Source organism: Micropterus salmoides, unplaced genomic scaffold (genome assembly GCF_014851395.1).
Source record: "Micropterus salmoides isolate LMB-PRFRI ecotype aquatic unplaced genomic scaffold, ASM1485139v1 Ms_hic_scaffold_11, whole genome shotgun sequence".
NCBI classification, from domain to species: domain Eukaryota; kingdom Metazoa; phylum Chordata; class Actinopteri; order Centrarchiformes; family Centrarchidae; genus Micropterus; species Micropterus salmoides.
In genome coordinates, this window is record NW_024040152.1 from 13,981,817 (window position 1) to 14,006,546 (window position 24,730).

Below are 24,730 nucleotides of genomic sequence, written 5' to 3' on the forward strand. Positions count from 1 at the left end.
AGGATGCGCACAGTGACTGAGAAAAACAACAGGCCTCATTTATCATGGCATTGATAAGCGACACGGGAGCATTTTAAGACATTCACATTTTGCTGTAAACTCCATGGGGCAATGTACACAGCATCACAATCAAATAAGTGGAGCAGGTATGAATATGGATGTGAGTTTTTCAGGAGCTGCACTCTCTCTCAGCTGCTCCTAGCGGAACCAAGCAGGGTTGTGCACTTCCCACTTCATTGAGATGCAACTAAGAAGTGTGCACATTACCATATTCAATCCCCTAAAGCAAAATGAAGCTTAGTATTGTTTGTTTGGAGTAATAAAACATTAAGCCTAAATGTAATAAAAAAAACTGTTACTAGCCTTAGGATCATTCCTGGGAGCTATGATTTGTTAGACTAAGGTTTAATGTGCTAGGTAAAGACAGCACATGGACCTGTACCATCATTTTATATTTATTTTAATTGTGATGAATTGTTGTTGTCCATCTGTGCGACCTTGTTTCACACACCTGCAAGATCTGGTTGATGCATAACTGACAAATACTTTTACAGGAAGAAAATACTCACATATTTAATCAAATATTAAATTGTGTATTTGCTTAATTTCCAATGTCTATTCGCTTCATTTGAGAAAGCAAATCGTAGTCACAAGCAATATCAACAATTTTTACTGTGTCTAGTCAGCACAATGAGCTACAATTTCAGGATGAAACTGACATTTTTATTAGAATTTCATACCACAAACCAAGTTTGGTGTGTGGTGGTATAAAGAACAAATTAAATTCTAACTGAAAAAAGAAAACACTTGTATCCAGACAGTGTGCAATCTGACCATTGTGAGCTGAATCCCAGTGGCATCAGTAAATGCACAGCGTAGGTTGACTGTCTGGCCAGGATATGACGACACTTCTGGCTCTACCTTCACCCGCTGACCTGACACTCCTAAGAAAAACAAAGAGAGAGATTAATGTCTGTTTCCTTCCATTCCAAGTTAGGAGAGGGGACAAGGTAAGGGAGTTGAGGAATCGTGTTGGTACAGAGCCTCCTGATGATAAATGAGGACAGTGTGGAAGTGTCTGGTACAACAGAGGACAGCATTAGTGAACCCAGGCAAGTAGGCCAAGAGTCTGGTATCTCTCCATGACTGCGTGTGTGTGGATTGAGTGGCCGGAAAAAAAGGGGATGTGTGCTGGAACAAAAAAGAAAACGAAAGCCCGTTCTCTTTTGCACATGGTCATAAATCATCTGTATGGGTTATGCTTTTCTATAACCTGCCATTTGCTGTGCCGACGACACATTCCTGTGTAACAGCAAAGAGTCAAAATAAATATGCTTTTCTTGGTGTGTTGTGTCAGTGGGCGTGTGAGAATCAGAAAGAAAGAAGGAGCTTTAGAACGACAATCTGTGTGTGTGTGTGTGTGTGTGTGTGTGTGTGTGTGTGTGTGTGTGTGTGTGTGTGTGTGTGTGTGTGTGTGTAATCCAGGTCTCTGTGAAAATGTAATTACTTGTATGAGTAAGCGCGCATTAGTGTATGTCAGCAAGATGGCACCTGTTTTAAGTAAGAGTGGATTACCTGCGGATACACAACTTCAAATGTCTGCAGCCAGGGCTGTGTGCGAATGTGCGTGTGCTCACAATGAGTTTACCAGAAAGCTACACACATACAACAGCACCAGTGAAACACAGCTTACCCTAAAGTCAAACTATTACTTGAAGAACTAGTTCCACCAGTTTATGCTGAGCCAAAAGGTGTTGTGTTGAAACTATTATGATCAGAAGGGTTGATGGAACCCCCCCACCCCATTGGATAGTAGGAGATAAGAGGAAAGGGCAGTGCTGTCTATCTCTTTTGATGAGCAATAAACACCGTTCCTTCTCTTCTCTAGGGAGATCTGAGATATCAATAGAGGATGAGAAGAGGGTGCAAGAAGCGAAAGTCTGAGTGGGAAAGTGGAGGAAAACAAGCCTTTCCTAGAATAACACCAGCTCTCCCAGGACCAGCCCAATTTACAACCACAAAACAACCCCCTTGTAGCCACAGAGGAACCTCTGGACAACCACTAAGCAGCATGTGGGAGCAGAAGCAGAGAGACTTATTTTGCTGGAAAGAGGAACAGCTTACTCCTCCCCCGGGCACACATACACGAGCATATCTGTACAAGTAGACACACAAAAGCATGTGCACACACACTCATACACGTGTACATCTTATGACATCTTTACTTCAAGCTCCTACCCAGTGATCTTTCAAATGTCTGCAGCATTTAGTGAAGATCAAGCTGCAACCTTTTGTCAATCCACCTGAACTAGTCTGACTAACAACAGATTAGTTTTGGGAATGGGAGCTGTACTCTGGTTACCAAAGGATGTAGCAGAGCATGGGGAAAGGGGATGAAGGGTTATGGAAAGCCTTGATTACTAGTCTTGATTGGGGTATGTGGAACAGGTCAGCTTGACATGTCAGAAGTCATTACACAATCTGGCACTGAAGATAAATTAATCCAACTCAGATTTCATTTGTGTGTACATGTGCAAATTCACACACAAACACATGCAGAGCCATTGTGTCCACATATAATATGGGGGCAGAGCAAAGCTGGGCCTGTTGTCTGTCATTCGGAGGCAATAAGAGGAGAGCCAACACAGGTCAACTCCTGCCAGAGCTCAGGTGAGAGACTGGCTGGCCTTATGAGACTCTATATAGCCCCAGGGAAATGAATATTACACACAAGACATACAAAGACTTGCACGCCCTCATCCTCCATGATAGTCCCCAAACCCCAGTCCTGAAGACTCAGAGACTCGGTGTCATTAGAACAGCAGACACAGAGTGGAAAAAGTCAACGTGTGCATGCGTGTGCATGTACAAGACACATCAGACTTTTGGAAATGCTTAGGGGAGGCTGCATTTGAAATAGTAATTGTCAGTATAAATATTTAGAAAGCAGTGGTCATATTAAACAGGAGAGAGAGACAGGAGGCGGAGGGAGACAGGAACTGAGGGAATTAGAGAATAAAAGACGGTTCAAGGGTAAGACTGAGGAAAAAAGGAGGAGAGACAGAGGGAAAGAAAAAGAGGGTTGGAGGGGAGGAGAGTGAGAACAGAAGCCTTGTGTCACCGCTGCTCTACTTTACAGTAGCTCTGCTGCCTGCAGGTAACATACAAGAAATGCCACCAAACCAAATGCACATGAACAAACAAATGCATGCACACACAAACTACCCTCTTTGACATCCTCAAGTACTGTCACCTATCATTATGTCTTTAACACCCACATGATGTGCATGCGCACCCACACATTGTGCTGATGGGGCTGCGACAGCCCTGCCATATTAACACAGTCTTCTCTGATCTCCTGCCTGGTCACACTGACATTTCCATATTTCCCACCATTCGTCTGTGAAGAGGAAAATGAATCAGGAAGGAAGGAGGAGAGGAAGCATGCTAGGAGGATGGAAGGATGAAAGGAAGAGACAAGAGACAGCCTGGGAATGCCAAAGTGATGAAGGATGAGAGCAGAGGAGAGGGGAGGGGGTGTAAGGAAAGTGGGGATGAAAGTGTGTGAAGAGAAAGCAGTGCCAGGAATAGAGAATGAAAGAGGGAGTGAAAAGAGAAAGTGGTGAGAGAAGAGGAGGATCTCGAAGGGGAGACGGTGTGAGGTTAATAGAAGACAGCTGAGGGACAAAACAGAGACATTTAGAAGAGAGAAATAAGGGGAGTGAGAGAAGAAGCATGTGAAAAAGAGAGATGCGATGGGAGAAACTAAAAATGGAGAGGGTTGGGGATGGGTGGTAGGTAGAGCGAAACAGAGCGAGGAGAGAAGAGCGGGAGGTATGAAGCAGTGAGAGGCAGAGTCCACACCTGACCTTGTGAGAAACTCTAGGAGTCAGTCAGTCAGTCAGTCAGTCAGTCAGTCAGTGTGAGAGAGAGAGAGGCAGAGAGACAGAGAGAGAGACTAAAAAAAACGCAAAAATCGTAATTTTCTCTGCAGCCCATCTGAGCCAGTCGTGGCTTATAAAACGAACATGCGCTTATCAGCTTGTGTCCGCCTGCCTCACTGCCTAGCTGGCTGACTCCAACGGCTAATGACATTCATGTCCTCTGCTTGATCCCCGCTATAGTGGAGAATAGCACAACGTCAGGGGGACAGGGAGTGCGGGCCATCACCTAAAATATCTAATGGCCTTCAGAGCTCACTGACTCTCTGCCATTTAATCAAGCTAGTGGCTATGCACCATCAGGTGGGCTAGAATGAAGCTTTCCCATTCTCCGTGTTCTTGAAGATTGCTTCCTAGCACTTTATTGTGTGTGTGTCTGCTGTAGCTGGGTGCCACAGTGTATATTAAATTGTTTCTGGGCGTCATGTAAAGTAGCTTCAAGAAGCCGACAGTATGCGATGGAAGAATGTTGATGATAACTTTTATGAACAAGGCAAAACAATGCAAATTGAGACTCATTCCAACAAAAAAGCCACACCAAGGAGACCAAGGATGACAAGACTATCGGTCAACATTGCTCCTGCACTGCACGTGTCCCATTTTCCCCTTCTAGTGATCAATAAAGCACTCTATCCATGTGCATTGTGTATCTCCAAATAAATAACACCAAAAGTTATTTCGGGAGTGGCACATGCAATCATGCTCTGTGGCATGTATAAAAATCCTGAGCAGGCCCAGTTGATTCTGATTTTGTATCAAGATAAGAGGAAAAGATCTAAGTGACTTTGAAAGAGGGTTCAATGTTGGGGCACGTACAGCAGGAGATTCAGTCACAAAGACTGCTGAACTGGCTAGTGTTTCGATAGGAATAGGAACAGTGACTAAAGTGACATCTTGCATTCTATAAGAAAGTTATCAGTAAGTAGGATTGGAAATTGTGCACATTTGATGACCGCGATGCTTGTGCCCAGAGGGGTCACTGAATGGTTTGATGATTCTGAAAATGATGTCAATCATATGCTGTGGCCTTCGCAGTAATCAGATCCTAATCCAACTGAACACCTATGGGAGATTTTGGAATCATCAAAACACCAAATGAGGGAATATATTTGGGAAGAACGGCATTCCAGTAATCCAATATTGTTCCAGAGACTTGAAGCATGAATGTTGTTCTTGCTGCATGTTGTGGCCCAACACCTTACCAAACACTTTGTTGTTTTTTCCCTTTAATTTTGCGACCCGTTGATTTGCTTCACCGTATGTATGTGCATCTGAATGTGAAAGAGAAAAGAAAATGTGGGTGTGTTTTCCTTGGGCCTTTCTAGTGCACTGCTGTCTCAAGCATGCTGGGCTTTCATTATTCTTGCAGGTCTGTGTGAATTTCTCCATTTCCATTATTCTCTTGTTGTTGCTATTGTTGTGCCAACCCTCTCCACTCCTGAAGAATAATAGCTTTGAAACAGGCTGTATGGAACGCAGGGTGTGGCGTCACAATTCTGTCCTGATGGAATCTGCCACTGACTTTTCTTTCTCCAACATAATCTTTTTATTACAGTGGAATTAGAATGTCTCCCAGCCCAACTTTCAAACTTGATGACTTGACATGCGAGGATGGCACTTGTGATGTAGTGCAATGAGATTCTTTTTTTGATAATCCAAGACCCATTTTGGTCAGACTTCACAATACAAAAAATGTCTGTGTGGTTTATAATCACCTCTGCAACTGGCTTAATGATGCTTGCCTATGACCAAAATAATATCAACAACTAATCACAAGTTAGGTTTATTCATTTAGCTGGCGCTTTTATCCAAAGTGACTTAAAATTGCCATTTATGTCAGAGGTCGCACGCCTCTGGAGAAACTAGGGGTTAAGTGTCTTGCTCAGGGACACAATGGTGGATGGTTACAGTGGGGAGTTGAACCCTGGTCTCTCACACCAAAGGCATCTGTCTTATCCACTGCGCTGCCACCACCACAGGTTCACCACATTTACAAACAGCTCCAATCCATGCATGAATTATCCTTGAGCTGAATGCATAATAAACGTCCATTAGATCTTGTGTTTACAAATGCTAGGTTTTGCATCACTTATTTATTGTCACTTATCATTCACTGAAACTGTACAGTTGTGATATGGAGGGATTATCATCTTTCAGTCAACACATGGTGTACCTTGGACAAGATGCCATAAAATTCCTCCTCCATAGTAAATGCATATTGAGTGTCCATATTATTAGATATTCACTACTATGTTTAACAATGCCAAAAACACATGAAATGTCATCCTTAAAGTTCCCCCAAACAAGAATTTGAGTGTTGAAAAATTGTTAAGTATGATCTTTCACATTTTTATAGTCTAGGCTTTATTCTCAGTATAACAGTGTCTGACTATTTGTGCACTGGCCTTGGATACAAGTGGTTTCTAAATGAAAGCTCTGCCAAAAACCTGCTTTGTGACGCTCCCGATGTGCAATTTGTTTTTTCTTTTGAGACACTGGCACAGAGACGCCGATTCAATTCAGCGATTATTACTGGGACTCTAGTTTTGTACAGAGGAGCTTGTAAGTATTGGGACAGTGACACATTTTTCTGTTGTTTCGGCTCTGTACTCCAGCAAATGGACTTGAAATGAAACAATAACCGAGATTAAAGTGCTGACTTCCAACTCTGAGGTTCTTTGAGAGTGTTTACTTCCATAGTGTTCACCTCCTGTGTGGGAGTCATAGCCCTTTATGTAAATAGACCTCCAATTTTTGAACAGTGAATGTCCAAATATTTTGTAACTGACCTGTCTATCCCTCATGAAGAGCAATAGCTTGTGGCCACTGTTCTTCATCACAACATTTTCAATGCGGTTCCCTTCATCACTATAGATACCACAATAATGTTTTGTGACTGATGCACCTGTAATTTGCGTGCTGACTGTTGATCTCCAAGGAACTCCTACTACTAGCTACTTGTGTAGCTTTGAAAGCTCATAAAGCAGAGACAGTCAAATGTGTATTAAAGCTGACATACGCCATCTGACAATCTAATTAAAATGGCCCGCCTGTGTTAGCTGCCCTTATAACTGTGATTTCTGTGAGGTGTTGCCATTACTGTGTCCAAAGAAAAACGGTGACACTGCCGTTGCTGCTTGTCATGTCCAAACTGCTGCTGTTGTATACAAATAGCCATTATCAGCTACAGTCTAGAACAGCACCAACCAGAACCTGTTGTCTGCTGCTGCTACCCGACACTGTTGCAGCACTGGTTTCTCTGACCTTCACACACACACACACACACACACACACACACACACACACACACACACACACACCAATGAATGTGCATGAACACACTGCGCAAGCACGGACACAAACCTACAATGAACAAGCATACACTGCGCAAGCGCGCGCACACTCACACACTTACTTAGATGTGGATACTTTGGTATGCAAGAAGCAGAGTGGGAATGCAGCTTAGCTTTGACAGGCGAGGCAGTTTGACAAGCCAAGAATAAAACTAGGAAATGAAGTCTTGAGATGTGTCTCGTCTTCTCATTGACCTTTCCACTGGGCTCTCTATAAGGGGCCAATCGATAGCACATGGGAAAGCTACATTTAGAAGTAGCCACTGCTCATTATGGACTTCTCAGGTGACATCCTATTATAATCCATTCATGCGGTAAGCTTTACTAGTGGGAACAATCAAGTCAAAAGAACGCTGGTTTGATGAAGAAGCACACTTCAAAAGACTTCAAGGCAGGTATCTCAGTTATAAGGGCAGCTGTACAGACATGAGATCTGCACTCAAAAATCACCATTGATGTTCAATCAACTTGGAAATGGAATAAAGGACAATAATGAAATGGTATGGTGTTACAGCGAGGTTGCATACAGGAGACAGGAGGTAAAAAATCCAACCCCTGTGATGCAACAGGACAGATAAAAAAAGGTGCAAGAAGAAGGGAGTGCTACATTTCACTTTGTTCACAGCGACATGATGAAATATTTGATAACTGACTCTGAACACAGACTGTGGAAAGAGAAGGCGAATCAGGCACAGGCAGAAATGAGGAAGGGAGGCAGGAACGCATGAAATGTAACAGAAGGAGAGTGAAGGAGAAATAGGGGTTTGGAGGGAGGGACACAGGGAGACACGAACAGGCTTCAAAGTGCCAAGGAGAAATGAACAGCTGGAGGAGAAATCTGCACAGGGAGGTGTGTGTGTTTGGTGAGTGTGTGTACACACGTGCATCTGTATACTGATGCATATTCCTATTTAGTTGCCTGTTTATAACAAACAGTGCCGTAGGACTCGAGCGAATATCATTTGCAAAAATAAGCATTTGCCAATTCAATTAAGTGCATCATCTTAATGAAAAAAGACCCAGCAGGGAAGTTAAAAAGCCTTTAAAAAACTGTTTTATACTCTCCAAACTGTGTGCACTTCAGCTTGAATGGCCAACCTCCTGTATCGAAAGCTCAACTATGACCTTAGTCTTGCTGTGAGACTAAGTCTTAACAGGATGCATGAGTTCTAGAAGAAGAGGTAAGGGGCAAAAAAGAAGAATTCACAATGGGATCTAGCAATTTAACTGCAGGGCCTTAATATGAAATTGCATAAACATTAGCCCATGCCTACATCCCTCCCTCATCCTCTATCTTGCATTCTCAGTTAGGTACATACCACAAACACACAATATTTCAGGTCTAGCAAGCTCAGGCGGTCAAACAGGTTTGTTTGAATTAAATGGGAAAAACAGGAGTCATCCATCAAACATACATAGAGGGTTCTTTTGTTTTACTACAGCGTATCGCACCTCGCAACTGGATGAACCTTCAAACCAATAACATACACAACACGCTTAATCATTTACCATCTGACAAGATAAGGGAAAACCATGTATATGAGATAAAAACAACTTACAAAGTAGTCAACATGGTGTGTGTGTGTGTGTGTGTGGTCGAGGCGAGACAAAACACATTTCCACACGTAAAACTGCCAGGTAAAGCCTAACCACATTTAGAAAGGCAGTCGCAGAAGCACACACGATCGTATACACACACACACAGGGTGGAGAGGTACTGCTCTCCACTGGTTGAATAATTCATCCCTGGGTAAGAACGAAAACAGTGTGCTCTCCTCCTCCTCTTATCTCTTCATTATTGATAAACACCAACATCTACACTGTACCTGACCCAGGAGAGACAGGGGAAAGAGAGCGAATGAGGGAAGGAGTGGTCAAAGAGAAAACTGCAATAAAGAAGGACTCTGGGATATGAAGAAACACAGCAACTGTGTAAAGTAAGGGTGTATAAAGCAAAAAACATAAAAAAAGAAAATTACCAGGACACAACCACAGTTTTATGGTATTGCACGGTTTCATTTTGCGCTGTGCCCGTTTAGGGGCAGTAAAGTCTTGCTGGTAACATGCAGTTTACTGTGGACAGAAAAGGCATAGCTCTCCTGAGCCAAACAAATAACTACTGCTTCTGTACTGCCATCGCTCCAACCCACTGAATAAGTGACTGTATAACTTACTGGCTGGATGGCTGACAGACACCCAGCTCCCCTGCCGCTCCTGGCTCTGCTTTGTCTGCTCGGGCCCTGCACATCATTCTACCTCCACAGCTCTCGTCTTCTCTCAGCATCGCTCACTTTCTTTTTTTTCCTCCCCTCTGTGCCATAGCCCTGTCCTGTCTTTTCATTTCAGAATAAATCCTTTTCATCCCTCTGGCTCATTCTGCTCTTCCTTGACTACTTTTCTTTTTTTTTTTACTCTGCTAGTTCTTTTTCTGTTTCGCTTCTTCATTCTAGTCCCATGTGCCATTGCTCCTCATGGTCATTGTACTGGGCATGTTATTTTAGCCCTGCATGTAATTTTGGGTTTTACTGCTGGGTGCCCATAGTGACAGATCTGCAGTCAGTGGGCAAGCATGAAATGTAAATCTGAGGCTTTGGGAAAACATTTTTCAGACAGGTCTAGGGTCAGTGTCGGAGAAATCTCTCAGTCTATTTCCCATATATGTATGCTGAGGCCTTGCACCTCTTTATCAGGTCTAGCAGTAAGCTCGCCAAAAAAAAAAATCCTTCAGACATTACTCTCTGAATGACTTTGTAAGTGTGTGCATGTGTGCATGCACACCCAGATTCTAGCAGCATCTCACTTTGGAAATAGCCATGAATTAAAGGATCAGGCTGAGTCAGAACTGCACAGCTGGAAAAAAGTTCCAGGTACTTCTACAATTGTCCAAGGCGGGCTGTGCATGTGTGTGTTTATCTCTTCATCCATCATTTCCTATATAAAGCTGTGTGTGTTTATACATCCGTCCCTTAGTATGTCAGTTGTTAACATAATGTGATTATGCGTCCTATTTTCGCCTCCCTAACAACACTTTGATGCGAGAGTCTACCGAGGTGTCAGAGAGGATATTTCAGGCTGGGTGTGATCCTTTCCCCTGAATTAAAAACCGAGCCGCCTGTTAAAGTGAGAGGAATTCCATGACAACCCAACCCCCGGACCCAAACACAGCTGTGTTTCCAGGTTTTTTGTAGCCACCGTTCACCTTTACTTCACCTTGGGGGGACTTCATTTCCCAGCTGCTCTTCCCACAGTGTCAGGACTGCCACTCAGCCCACTACTGATGAGCCCATTGGTCAACAACACTGTCAACACACAGCTCATTCATAGCTAAGGAGGTGAGAGACCAATTCAATTTATACTGCACATTAAAGGATTAAAATGCAGTACGGTGATATGAGGGAGATGGCTAATAGCACAGTCAATCTGTCAGGAGGATCACACAGCTTGTTACCAAATCAATGCTGGCCATATGGAAGACAGAAGGTCAGTCAACACAAGCAAACAAACAAGGAGATGCACACCAATATTATGATAAACTGTTGACTGTGTCCGCCACAACACCCAGCAATAACCAGCTGGATTGAATTACTGATGGCAAGTCTATGTGGGAGCACGGAAAAGAAGTCTACAGGGAAAGATTTAAGAGGACAGGCGAGTCATGTTCCAAAATAAGACACCCACCACTTTTTTAAAAAGTACAGTGTGTCTACTCTTGCAAAAGTATTGCTAACACAGGAGCAAAAGTTATGATTTATTATGATTATGACTCATATTCCAAGAATACTGCAGCATATTTGCTCAGTTGTCAGAGATACATGGAGCTGATTAGTCCACCTGCATTTACAACAACAATTAGTAAACATCAGGCAGATAGGATGTAGGAAAGCAGAACAGAAAAAAAAAAAATAATAAAATAAAACAACAGGAGTGGAGGACAATAGATAAGTGAAGCAATTAAAAGCAGAAAGAAACCACGCTCTGTATGTCAGAAAAGCTGCACTATATGAGAGTTTCTTTCCCGCAGGTCTGCAGTGAGCTGTGAGGGCAGAGGTGATTGGCCTATTGTCTTGAAACCTCAACAGGAGGCACTCATACCTCCCATCAGTTCCCCCCATGAAAAAGGAGGGGAAAGGTGATACAGAGGGAGGGAGGTGATGAAACAGGGAAAGAAAGGAAAACTGAGCGAAGGTTTGGACTTTAGTTTCTATAAGGTACAACGGAGCAGAAGAGCAGGGGAGGAGGTTATGCTCAGGGTTGTTCTCCCACCCTCCTCCATTTCCTCCCTTTGTACTGAATGTTAAGATTAACTTTGATAATTCTCTGAAGGACAGTCACTATGACAACTTGCCTTGAGAACATGGTGTTTTGTTTTGATGCTGACGGACGGATGGATGCATGAACATTTATAGACAGACAGGCGTACAGCTCAAGGAGATAACTTAATTTTCCTCTCTAGTCAGTATTAATAATAAATCTAAACAAATTACAGTGAAAAGGTGTGGCTGGCTGTATAGCCACAGTCAAGGTGAAAAAATAATAAAAAGGAGGATATTTCTACACTTATATACAGTAGTAACACAAAATAACTTTTATTATCCATACAAAGGCAACTGTGCACGACAACTCAAATAATACATAAACTACCCAGAAAAAGAAATCAGACAAAGTTAAAGTTTTACAATAAATGAGTAAAACAAAAACTATACATGCTATTCAACAGCCGGTGGAGATAAAAGACTAAAGCTGATGATACACAGAGCAATTTTTAGAGCCTTCATGCTGGACAACATTGCCGTCAATGGTAATAAGTAAAGATTACTACCATAATCACCTTCCCCCACCACTCCTCCACCCGCAACCGCACCGCCGCTTACCCTTTAAAAACATAGTCGGACTTGCCACTAGCAAGATTGCCCAGCAACATTGCACAAAAAGTTGCCCCGTGTATCATCAGCCTTAGGGAAATAAATTCTAAGAAGCAAGTAAAGCAGAAGACACTGATGACAGCAGCAAAAATGAGCTTGCTTATAGTGGCTCAGTGTGTGCATAATTTCTGACAACAAGAGAAAGTCCCTGTGTTTCATTCCACTAAACTTCAAAAAAGGTGTGAACAATACTCAGGCTGCTTACGTCTTTTAGCGATAAGCTATTAAACCTGCAGATAAGGTCAAAAGACTGCAAATACTGCTAAAAGGGACTACAACTAACTGTACTGACTCATTTTCACTAAAGACAGTCTTTGCTTGCAAGGTTTAACCATTACTGTGTTTACATCACACCTTAACTGATTGTCAAGCACTTAACTGGACTAATTTGTTAACAAATCACCCTGTATTGTGTTTGTTAAATCTAAAATTAGTCCTTTTGCTTTGGATAGATAAGTAGGGCTGAAACGATTTTCTCTTACTGTGCTATTAATTATCTAGGTTATTTACTGAGCCCAAATGCCAAACATTTACTGGCTCTTGCTTCTCAAATATGAGAATTTGGTGCATTTCTCTGTTTTCTACTATTATAAAATAGATATATTTGTGAAGATGTCACGTCTGGGAAATTTTGATTAGCTATTTTCAAAATCAAATCAAAATAAATACTCAACAGTCAACAATAAAAATTATAGTTCCAGCCCTGTAGATTATTAATACTCTATGGACCATAAAGAACCATGGTTCCGTTCTGTACCCTGAAGTTGAGGCAACCACAGGTTCTGTAGTTGTCAGTATACATGATGAAAAGTAAACAGAGTCCAATGCCGTTCACAGGAATCCTCTGCTGTCTATCAGTAAAAAAATAAATTGAATACATCTATGAAACAATTAGGTTAATTAACAAGGTTAATGAAAAATCAAAACTCAATCAAGAACCAATCTCTATTTAAAGATGGGGCTGCATATTAAGAGCAGGGGGGGGGGTGTCTCTTCCAACTTCTGTTAGTACAAACAGCTTGGCGTCCTGAACACCTTTAACAATCTGAGCGACTAACAGCAGAGTTTCCCCTCAATAACAGCATGAACCCTGGTTTTAGCCTGTAATGGCTCTGCAGTCACAATAATGCTACAATTGATCTGACTCTTAGCAGACTGAAGTCACTTCCCAGAGATCATAAGATGGAGCACGCACACGTACACGCACACACACGAAAACACACAAGCTGCTGAAGCCGTCCCCTGTCAGGTTGTCATTACATTGAGTTGGAGCCGCCTTTGTTTACCATCTACCCCCTTAAGGCAGAGTGACAGATAAAGGATTGAAAAGTGAGGGATAGATAGACGGGGGCATGAACAGACCGAGATAGCCCTGCCATGCTCCAGTGGCCAACTTCAAGGACAGACGGGTCCTTCAATATCACAGCCTCTGTGTAATTAGACAGTGCTCTGTCACGCACCAAAGAATTGCTCCTATTTGTGTCATATTAAACGCAGCATGCATATCTTCTATTGCGCTTTGCCATTGAGACCTAATGCAAAAGGGGAGCAAAGGGGGGATTTGTACAAATTTAATTACATTCATAATTCGCCCATCTTTAGCTGTAATCACTCGGGGTTAAGTTAAGCAAATCCACTTCTCAGCTAGCCACCCACGCCCTGTGTTGCCACAGTAAGCACACTTTAACGTCTGTTTTTTCAGGGGAATTTCATTGACAGGCTGAAACTCTCAAAGTGAAAGTAAACATAGTTCTTAGTATGCAGTAGTGAAATATTAACAGCTGTACTCTTTCTACTGAAGTGCTGCATGCTTTCGTTTGGAGCAGTGTGTGTGTGTGTGAGTGAGTGTGTGAGAGAGAGAGAAGGCTGTCTGCTGGTGTATGATACTCTGTCTCTGAGGCCACCTGCAGTGTCTCCAAAAGGCAGGGAAAAATCTGCCGCTGTGTACATCTTTGTGTGTCTGTTTTTGAGTCTTTGTGTGTCTGCCTGTGTGTGTTTGGTGCACCTCACAGCCAAATCGCGGCACAGGCAGGCAGCCTTTTCGACAGAGCGGGAGAGAGGAGTGAAGCAGATCAAACACAAGCCAACTAATCACAGACGCCGGCTAATTAGCGCAGTCCTCAAAGGGGAACCGGGAATGAGTGATGATTCCCCCTTATGAATTTCCCAGTAACACTGTGCCGTATGCCACCATGAATAGTCACCGGTCACAGAGAGGAGACACCTAAGAGGGTAAAGTGCAAAGAGAGACACCAGTGATCTGGCCTTGATGTAATCTTAGAGAGCAAAAGGGCAAAGTGACGCTCAATATCTCCTATCTGTGTTTCAGTCATGTGTACAGAACACACACAAACCCAGTTGTTGTCACAAACGCACACACACGAAAAGTTTTATCTTAACAACCTCAAATTAGACTGCATGTAACGTTTCCCATTAAGGGATTTCTGGAGCGATTAAATCCCGAGTGTGGTGACATTCCAGCTTCCAGAGCAGAGCACAGGTTGATATTCCTGTGAGCGGGCTCTGACTGCTGATTAGCAGGCGGATCTGCCACGCTGATCCCAGATTTCCAACAGATCAGAGGCCGAGCTGTGAGCACGGCGGCAGCCAATTACAGATGTGACACGCACACGCACGCTTAAATGCACGCACTCACACAAGCGCCCCGCCACACACATGCAATCACACGCCTGTCCAGAAACGGATTTCTCAAGGCTGAAGTCATCAAAGTGACATAACCCCCCCGCCATCCTCCAACCCCTCTCCTCTTCTCATCTCAGACAAGAGGGCACCTGTCAGAGGATGCTCAGTTCACCAGCCAGCCAGTCCTCCCAGAGACAGAGAGAACAAATGAAAGCTGAGAGAGCCAATAAAGATTCTAATAAGTCTATCCAAAGAAGCGCAGGCCACTGATGGGAGTTAGCCTAAATAAAACCCACTTTATCATTCCAAGCGTCCAAGTCCCATTTTGTCTCTATACATCTTATCATCAAGCTAAACATAGATATTCTAATTCTAGCTCTGGGCCTGGCTTTGAACAACATTGTGTCTTTGGGTGGATGAACAACACCACTGACAAACACACAGTCATTCACTTCTCTCTCATTTTGCCAGATTTATGGTGGAACAATTCCCTCCCTCTGCCCTCTGCAGTACTGCCATCAATGGCCAGCATTTGTTTCAGATGATTACAGTGTGACAGTTGGCATTCATGTGGCAGACAAACAAAGAGATTCCAGACTTATTGTTATACAAAAATCTTAATATGCTTTGAACATTAACAGCTGCACAAGGGAGGCTAGAAAGTGAAACGAATTGATGAGGCTGGTCTGAGAAGACAAAACAGATCGGAGAATAAAATGTGAAATTAAACTCACCAATTTACAGTTGAGCAATGGCATAGCAGGGAACAAAAAGGCATGTAGATAAATACGAACATAAGAGACATTGGAGGGGAGGCAGACAGAGACAGAGATATGGGTTGGGTGGGGGGTGGGGGTGCAGAGCAGCGCAACAGCTGCTGAGCATCACATCTGCTCCAAGTGGAGTCATCAGCAAACAGACAGACTGGAACCGACCCACTGAGGCAAGCCCCTGGGAGAACGAGGGATGGACAGAGGAAGAGTGGAACGGAGGAGGGGGTCAGGCGAGGCAACGAGAGGACGAGATGAGAAGGATACAATTAAAGAGATGGAGGGTGAAAAAAAGATGAAGAGGAGATGGCAGTACAAAGAAGCAGAGAGCGCTTAGGCAACCTGTTACTCTTCCCCCAAATGGAGGTGATAGAGCAGGATGGAAGATGACTTTCCAAGGAACAGGAAACTAGAATCAGTTGTTCTTTTCTGTCCTTCACTTTACCCACCCCCTTCTCACCCCTTTCCTGACATCCTTCCTTCACTCTCTTGCCTTCTTTCTCTTCAGCGACACAGACAGAACAAGAGAAGCCTGTGAGAGTAAAGATGAAAGGCCTGTGAGGGAGGGAGGTGTGTGTGTGTGTGTGTGTGTGTGTGTGTGTGTGTGTTGGGGATCTGTGAGATGAATGAATGACCCTTCTTATGCCTCATCCCCCAATGGCACCGTCCTGCCCTAACACAAAAGCAAAACAAATACATACAACACTACAGGGGCAACATGGAGGTCACACCGCGTGTTTGGTGTGGACATGTGGTTCTCTGGTTTAATTTTACTCACACACCATGTTCCCACAACAGAAAATGAGACACATCAAACATCGCTCTAACAAGGCTGGCTCAGCATGAATATCATCTTATGCCTAGCTTCACATCTTGCAGTGTACACCTTCGGCCTGCGGAGAAGCACCCTGAGGAGAGGTAGGGACCCTGAGAAGTACACATTGTTCATTCATGACAGCAGCCACTGGCAGCGAGGGCAACCCTGTAGCAGAGTAAGCGATGTCATTTGGCAGCAAATGAAGGGGAAAGAGCAAAGCAGTTTATGCTAGCGTCTCTCCGAGGTCTCACAGCTAGCTCTAACATTAAGTTAGCCTAGGCGCAGGACAAAGCTCAGTTTGTGTTCACGTCTCTGCATGGTGGAATAAACATAGCTGCTGCTTCACAGTTTCCTTTAGCAGCTAGCCGTCTCCTTTCCTCTCATCTCGCCCTCCTCTGTTGTCACCCATACTGAACAATCTACGGACGCAGCATCCCCTTCCAAAATATTTACTCACTCAGTACTGGCTGAACACAAAGGCCATTCTCTTACTCTCTCTGATGCCTAATATTTCAACAAACTGTGCACTCACAAGAACTTGCTGGCTGCACCAGCTCTGGATTACACTTTTTCTCTCTCTACACTATGCATGCCCACACACATCCTTCATAAACCTTTCATCTGGTTCATTCCTTTGACTGATCTAGAAGTTGGTGAAGAAAAACAAGCATAGCAGCAACAGTAGTACCCCCACCTTGCCTGCGGCAGGGAGTGTGTATGTGCTGCTCACATCCGTGCAAACGCCCTATTTGATTCAATACCCCTGACACTGTCTTAACACCTTTTCCTGTGCAGCTTGTGCCCTTCTTTCCTCTTTTTCTCTCTCTCCCCTATCTCAATCTGTCACCTTACATTCTCCCCTCGGTCCTCCTTAATCTTTTCCTAATTGCACTCTTTCTGCTAACCAATTTTCGAAGCAGCTTTTCTAACTAATCCCAACATTTTCTGTTTTTAGCAAGCAAACCCAAATATAAGTTCATTAACAATCAAGTGCTGAAATCAGTTGCAGTGTTGTAAAGCTCTGGCTTTCCTGGCTCCTCATTCATTAGCATGCGTTTGAAAACCATGTCTAAATGAAGTGATCAGAGATGATGATGAACTACAAACAAAGACCTAGAATTATTCCTATGATGCGGCTGCATTTCATGTGTTGCACTTATGATTTTGCAACTAGGCACTCAAAATAGATGCAAATGAATGGAGGGTTAGAAAAAGCCTGGGCACCCAGAGTAATGAAACATCCCCAGGGTGCCTACTGTTTTCGGGTGATTGTTCAAGAATTCCTACGGGAGTGCGCTAGCTAATAAGTAATAATGTTCTATTAAAGTGAAATGTTGCATTGAGTCTTCTGTCTTATAGCTCTACAGTCTGACTACTTTCCAGACTTCCCATCCTCCTCTCTGATAGGGAATGTGGTTCCATGTGCTGCACCTGTGTCTCATTACCGCCACTGATGGTTCAGTAACATGCTTCTCTCTCCTCTCGCCATTGTGCTCTCACTCTTTTCCTCCCTTTAGCTACTGCCAACATACATTTACCTCTAACAGCACGGCCTGCACTCGCCTCTTCTCCTTGCTCATCCCACTCTATGCCATTCACATGATCTCTGCGGCTCTGTTTCTCCTGTCGCTTCTGCACTTACAGATTCAGCACAAATGGGATTTGGGGTTTGATCTAATGATTTTGTGCTAGAATTGCTCATGCCTCCAATTTGTTAGGAAGCCCTCCAAGCAGCCTTTCACTTGAACAAGACAAATCCACTTTTTCCCCACTTGTGCCCCAGTAAATATTGGTTACCCCTGGCACACCCATATTTTCATTATGAAACATTTAGATTTCTAGGGCGGCAACTAAAGAATATTTTCATCATCAATTGATCTGCAGCTTAATGTTGATAAATCAATTTATTGTTAGGGTTTACTAAATGTCTGCTTGTTGCGTACCACTAGCAGTACAAAACCCAATGTTACTCCCTTTACATAAGACACAGAAAAGCAGCACATCCTCACAATTGAGCAGCTGGGAACATAGGAAATGTTTTGGCATTTTTGCTTGAAATCAACACGTCATTTCAGCTCAAAATATATATGACACATACCATATTCACTGATATGGCACAGATATTATCCAACTTAGTGGATGGCTGGCTTCCCCAGTAATACAAAAGACAGAAGAAATATGTCTGATGCAACTGCTTTGTTCAAGCTCATCAAAGCATCAAGTGTTTACAAGTTGACATTTTGAGATAACCATGCACGAAAAATGCAGAAGCAAAGTCAAACAGCAATTCCCACTTCTTTCGATAGTTCACCTCAGTTACAGTACTGCTGAGTTGTGAAGTTGTATGTTCATCTGTAACATCTCAAGCTACAGACTCACTTGCTGAAATGTACTTGCTGTTATGTTATATGGCACAGTAGGCAGCTGCACTGTTGGACTCTAACTCCACTCTCTTCACTGGTACTATAAAGTCATGTACAGTAATACTATACTCATACCATTTCAAACTGAAATGAAACAATCTTATTTGTATTTATTTGTGCTGTGTCTGTCAAAGCCCATTATCTTCCAATTTTTTTCATTTCATAATATGTTTCTAAGAAACATTAATTTTCTATCAACAGTTCTTAGAAGGATGGAGAGTAACAAAATTAACATTGAAATAAATGGATAATACACATAACAATAATAAGTGATAAATAATGAATGCGAATTTCCTTGGAATACAATCAAAGTATCACATTAAAATTGATTCAGGTCTGGGACCTCCATAGAAATCCCGTCTAATATTGAATTATGCATTAAATATGTAATCAGACTGTCTTACTATGATAGCATAGCCTATATCTGATTATTTTAAGACCAATTAACTCTGGTGTCAGCCTTAAACGACCAAGTAAAAACTCAAGTTCATTCATTAGACTTGACAAATGAATGCAATACCAATGGAAATTATACAAGTCTTGAAATCTACTACTGATGGAGTGGAAGACAGTCAAACATTAGCCTTGATGGTTTCAGCGATAACTAGCTCCAGAGTGTGATGGCTTCCCAAGATGAGCTGAGGGGACTGAGAGGCTATAAGCATTAGAAGATCATGGACAGGCTCCCTCCTACGCTGTGCATATTAATTCTTCTAATGCAGCTAAGCTCAGCTTGTCACACGTTGACACTACATAATTATGTCATCTACAAGGGAGGAGCTTTTTAAAGGACAGATGTGCAGTGGGGCAGAGTGTTTCAGTAGATGGAGAGGTTTTATGTTCTAAAATGTCAATATAAGTCTAAAGAATGGTTTACTTTGAGCTCTTTAGGACCTTTAAAGGTCACATTATGGAAATAATGTTAGATCTATGGGTACCAAAAGCACAAAAGTGGTGAGAAGAAGCTTTCTGAGGTGGCTATCTAAATATAGTTGGCAAGTCTTCCCCAGAAGGGCCTTTTTACAATAAACAAACCAGCCAATTCTTTAAGTAGTATCCTGACTGACAGGGGCGTCCATCAAACGCCCAGATATCCTCACCCATGGCCTCTGCCCATCCATCAATCCATCCTGACAGCCCTACCTCCATCCCTTTCTATGTAAATAAACAACAGAAAGACAAGGGGAGGAGCAAAGAGGAATCATAGTAGGACACTCATGGGCTAAGAGAAAAACAGAAGAGTGTCATATGGGGGGGGGGGGGGGCGGCAGGAAGCAAACTCACAATGGGCTGAGGTGATGAGGGAGGAAAAAGGAGAAAGAGTCATCTGGAAGGAATGAGGAGGACAGATATATTGGAAGAGAGGAAGGGAACTGCCTAGCACATGGATGACAGCCAAATGAGCAGACAGACAAGAGGGAGTCAAGTAAAAGAATACAGAGGAGAAGGATACAAGGGGGCGGCACAGAGGAAAACATCTATGCAGGACATCAATAATCTATGCCAGATAAAGCAATTTGGTGTCTCAAAAAGAAAAGGACAAAATTCAGAGTGACAGTAGAGGATAAAGAGAGAGAAAGGGGGATAAACAAATTGAGAAGTTGGTAGGTGGAGCCTGAGGGACTTCTATTTAAAACCAGAACAATTGAGAACACTTGTGGTTAGTTTACACAAGCAGAGGAACCACATCCTCTTCCTCACCTCACCCCCACCACCTCCACCCCCCGAGGCTGTGTCTATTTAAATGTGTGTTTAAATGGCGAGTGCTACTGCTCTAATCACGGCTGGCATCACAGCACACTCTCTCTCCCCCCCACCCCCCCATTCCCCCTCTCCCCCACTGATGCGTGCACCCTGCGTGACTGTGCAGTGCCAGAGATAAATTCATGAATCACTGGTGCACGAATCAGCCGCGAGCTTGTTGCAAGAAGAGGAAAGTGGGAAGAGAGGAAAAGGACAGAAGTAAGCGTTTAAAGTGTTTCCTTTAAAAGCTTTTAAAAGAAGCAGGAGGGTTCAGGAGATGGCTCCCAGCAACCTGAGGGAGCGAGCACACACCCAGAGGGCCTCAGTGACAACTTAGTACTAGTCAGCAGAGAAGATACTGTGTCTCTTGCTCTCTCCGTCTCTTTCCCTCTCCTCTCTTATCCCCTCCCTCCCAGCTCTTCCTAAAGAGGCCAAGACAAACAACAGGCAGCCAAGTAATGTGAAAGTCTGCGATACAGGTATGGCGTAAACATGTCTATAGGTACCGGCAAATATCTGATTTTCTACACATAAATTCCCTTTGAGGAGCATGTCAAACCCTTGTGTACCAAGAAATCCTCTTACGAAGGCCCCACAGTGGTCCATCTATGCCAGAAAAAAGCCCCTCCATCAGCCTCCATTTGAAGAGAAACTACCCAATCATCTCTTGTTACACTGCCACTTTCCCTCTAGGGCCACTACTCAAAGGCAGTCTGTCTGTCCATTGATACAGGTGTGGTGCACATGGAGGGAAGGGGGAGGGGGGGACAATAGATTGCCTTTTCAGTGGTCTCCCTCGGTTCACCTGGATTAGGGGGTAGAGTCTAAGGGGAGGAAGGAGGAGGAGGAGGGTCTCTGAGCTTGGGCTGAGAACAATAGTGTGTCTGTTTGCAGTAACACCAAGTCCATCATTCTGTCTAGCAGCAGCCAATGTACTACCTGAACTAAAAACAACAACATCAAGGTTGCTGCTGTTGAATGCCAAATTCTTCTCGGAGTTGGAGTGTAAATGTATGTTCACTATACAGTTTAAAATATTTTATGACAGCTTTAACAAAGACTTCCACACCAAAATAAGATGCGTCTACTATTTGAAAACTTGGACAAGCTGTGCTATATTTTAGGGATGCAACTAACTAATTATTTTAATTAACGATTAATCTGCCAATTGTTTTCTAGATTAATAATTTCGTCTCATCAGAAGCTTGTAGAGCAAGTCCATTGCAATTTCCCAGTGCCCTTAAAATTGCTTGTTTTGCCTGATCAACAGCTCAAATCCCAAAGATTTTCACTTTACAATGATGCAAAACAGAGGAAAGCAGAGAATAACCACATTCAAGAAAATGATACCAGCAAATGGTTGCCATTTTTGCTTGAGAAGCGCAAATCAATTATCAAAATAGTTTTGCATTAATTTTTTGATGAATGATTAATCCATTAAACCACTAATCATTTCATTGCTATTGAAAGTACTGACTCTAGGCTGCACTATAGAGGAACAAGAGTTATGTGTGTTGTAGCATTTTTAAAAGACCAAGTATACTTATCATACTTATTAGACATTACAGACTGTGACGATGTACGGAAATTTCAGCCTGAATGGACATTTTTGCCAAGGTGGTTATGGACACTGGAGATACAGCATATCTGGGTGTGTATAGATAATTATTTGCTACTTTGGCAACCTTTTTTATTTTTATTTTTTTATTCGTTTTTGTTTTTATATGGGTAAGATAAGCAAATGTAGATTTATAGTGAAACTATATTTATTTATTTATTCCTATATGTGTATAGTGATCTCTCAGACACAAAAAATGAACATCAAAACGTTACATTACTACTTTTCTCTTATTAAATTGTACTACATTGTATACAGGGTGTACACCCTTTCAACTTCAGTGTGAGATTCTTGTTAGATAAATCAAGCTATATTACTGGCCTAGTAACTGCCTGTGGGGGAGAAGAGTGTGTGACAGTATCTAGCAGCAGGGGAGTGGACATTGTCAGCCTGATCCCAGCACTGCACGACTGGTTGGCTCTGCTAAAATGAAATAAAACCCGGCATCTGTTTTCATTTCCCCAGTCTTAACTCTCCTGCTCAGCTTACTCACTTACTTGACTTTGTTCTGTCACTTCCCCTTTCCTGTCCTCTGTACAGTAATCAAGTAACTCAACCATCAAATCCTTGAGAATTGTGTGCATCTGTCCGCAACGTATGTATTGTTTGTGTTCTGCGTGCACATTTGTGATTACGTGTAAGGAGGTGGTGGTGATGAGTGTTGTTCCGCAGCCTGGGCGAGGGAAACAGTGGGAGAGGAGGGTGAGATAATCGGGGGGAGGGGCGAGGTGGGGTGAAACACTGTACAAGTGTCACAGCAACTTAACCTTCAAAAAATGCCCACCAGGGTGGAGTGGGAGGAGGTGTTCTTGGCCATTAGGAGAGAAAGAGTGAGAGAAGTAAAAAAAAAAAAAAAAGTGTGTGTGTGAGAGAGAGAATGATTGATGTGTAGAAGAAAAAAAGAAACAGAAGACCTCGTTAGGGGAGGTGGGAAGGTACAGATGCATGCAATACAAATGTCTGTAGGGAGGGCTGTTAAGGAGGTATGAGAGGAAAGAAGAGCAAGAGACAGAGGGAGCAAATGAGAGTAGGAAAGGAAAAGTAGTACAGGCAGTTTGGATAGGCTTAAAGAGAAACTCTGGGGCTGATATAGGTGGAAGAGACAACTAGGGAATTGGACAGTGGGACAGGGAGATGAAGAAAGCTACAGAAGAGAAGAGAGGGAGAGAGATTAACGGGAAAAGAGAGTAAGAGGATAGAGGAAAGCAACAGACATTCCAATTACAGAAGCAGAAATGGGGGATTGATGACTAAGAATGGAGGGAATAAGAACAGAGGGAAGGAGAACAAAGAACAGGATGAGAGGAGGAAAAGAGATACAGTAAGAGACAGCAGTTTACTGAGCAGATGGATCAATTATGCAGACCAAATTACAGAGAGAAGGAAGTTGGGAGCATTAGGAGAGGACGTAAACGGAGGAAGACCGAGAGGGCAGAGAAAGAATGCATCAAGATAGAGGAGTGGAAGTGAAGGCACAAATGTGACAGGGGCAGAGTGGCAGATTAGAGAGCAGGCAAACAGTTGAATAGATGAATGAAACAAATTGCTTCAACGAAGGAGGATCTGCTCTCCCCAAGGAGCCACGCCAAACAAACCCTGGCACACCCTGCTGACAAAACACAGGCCTGATAACTGAATAAACCTGCTGCCACTTTGACCTTAATGTGCAGTTTGCTTCAGGGGAGGATTTAAATGCTCCTGCCATTTCAAGGCTCTGGGGACCGATGACGACTGTGCTGCCTGTTTATCAGCATATCATGGCGGCACATTTTTAAACCCAATAAGTGAAACAATAGATAGCGCCGATCAGCGGCAAGATAAGAGTTGCAGAGTCGCAACAACACTGGTTGTGTTACAAAACACAAGAACACTCTCTACATGCATTAAAGAAAAATAAACCTGTTGTGCATTTATCTCAGCGATGGCGTCTTCAGTTTTCTTATCTGATATTTCTGAAATGATATCTGTAAGAATACTACATTTTCTTTATATTACAGTGTGTAATTTTATACAGTTCCTCCGATCAGTCAGCTGGGATCAGGAGGAAAGCTGACTGAATAAAAAAGCAGTTGGTGTGGCAAGTAAAAGGGCTGACACGAGTAAGTGGCTAAAATCAGAGGCACTCACCATTGATGATTGATATAAATAAGACATGATATGTATATCCTATCCTATATTATGGAAGGGTTGTCATTTTCCATCAAAGTCCAAAAATACATTTATTTTCCCAGATTTGGACCAAGTGGATGGAGTACATTAAACCTGTAAAGGTCAGACTTTATATAGAATAAATGAGTGAGAATATAATGTAATTTATACTATTTCATTGCATCTAACAGCTTGCCCCCCCCCCCCCCCTTACTAAAAGGTGAAAGCTTCCCATGTTTCTAAATAATTAAAGTTAATGCCATAAAAGAAAACCTCTGGAAGAGCAGCCAGGCTGTAAAACGGTTGTCAAACCATTTTTTGTTTTACGTGTGCACAATGCTATGTCATTTTC

At 42.9% G+C, this 24,730-nt stretch overlaps 1 protein-coding gene across 3 annotated transcripts in view; it reads right to left on the reverse strand.

Moving 5' to 3' along the window:
• Positions 1-24,730, reverse strand: part of LOC119897390 (nectin-2-like) — an 80,756-nt gene that overhangs the window by 49,551 nt on the left and 6,475 nt on the right. For all 3 annotated transcript variants that reach the window (XM_038711057.1, XM_038711058.1, XM_038711056.1), the window contains exon 2: positions 835-944. In XM_038711057.1, the coding sequence (XP_038566985.1) occupies positions 835-944 (110 nt within the window). The remainder of the gene's footprint in view (positions 1-834; positions 945-24,730) is intronic.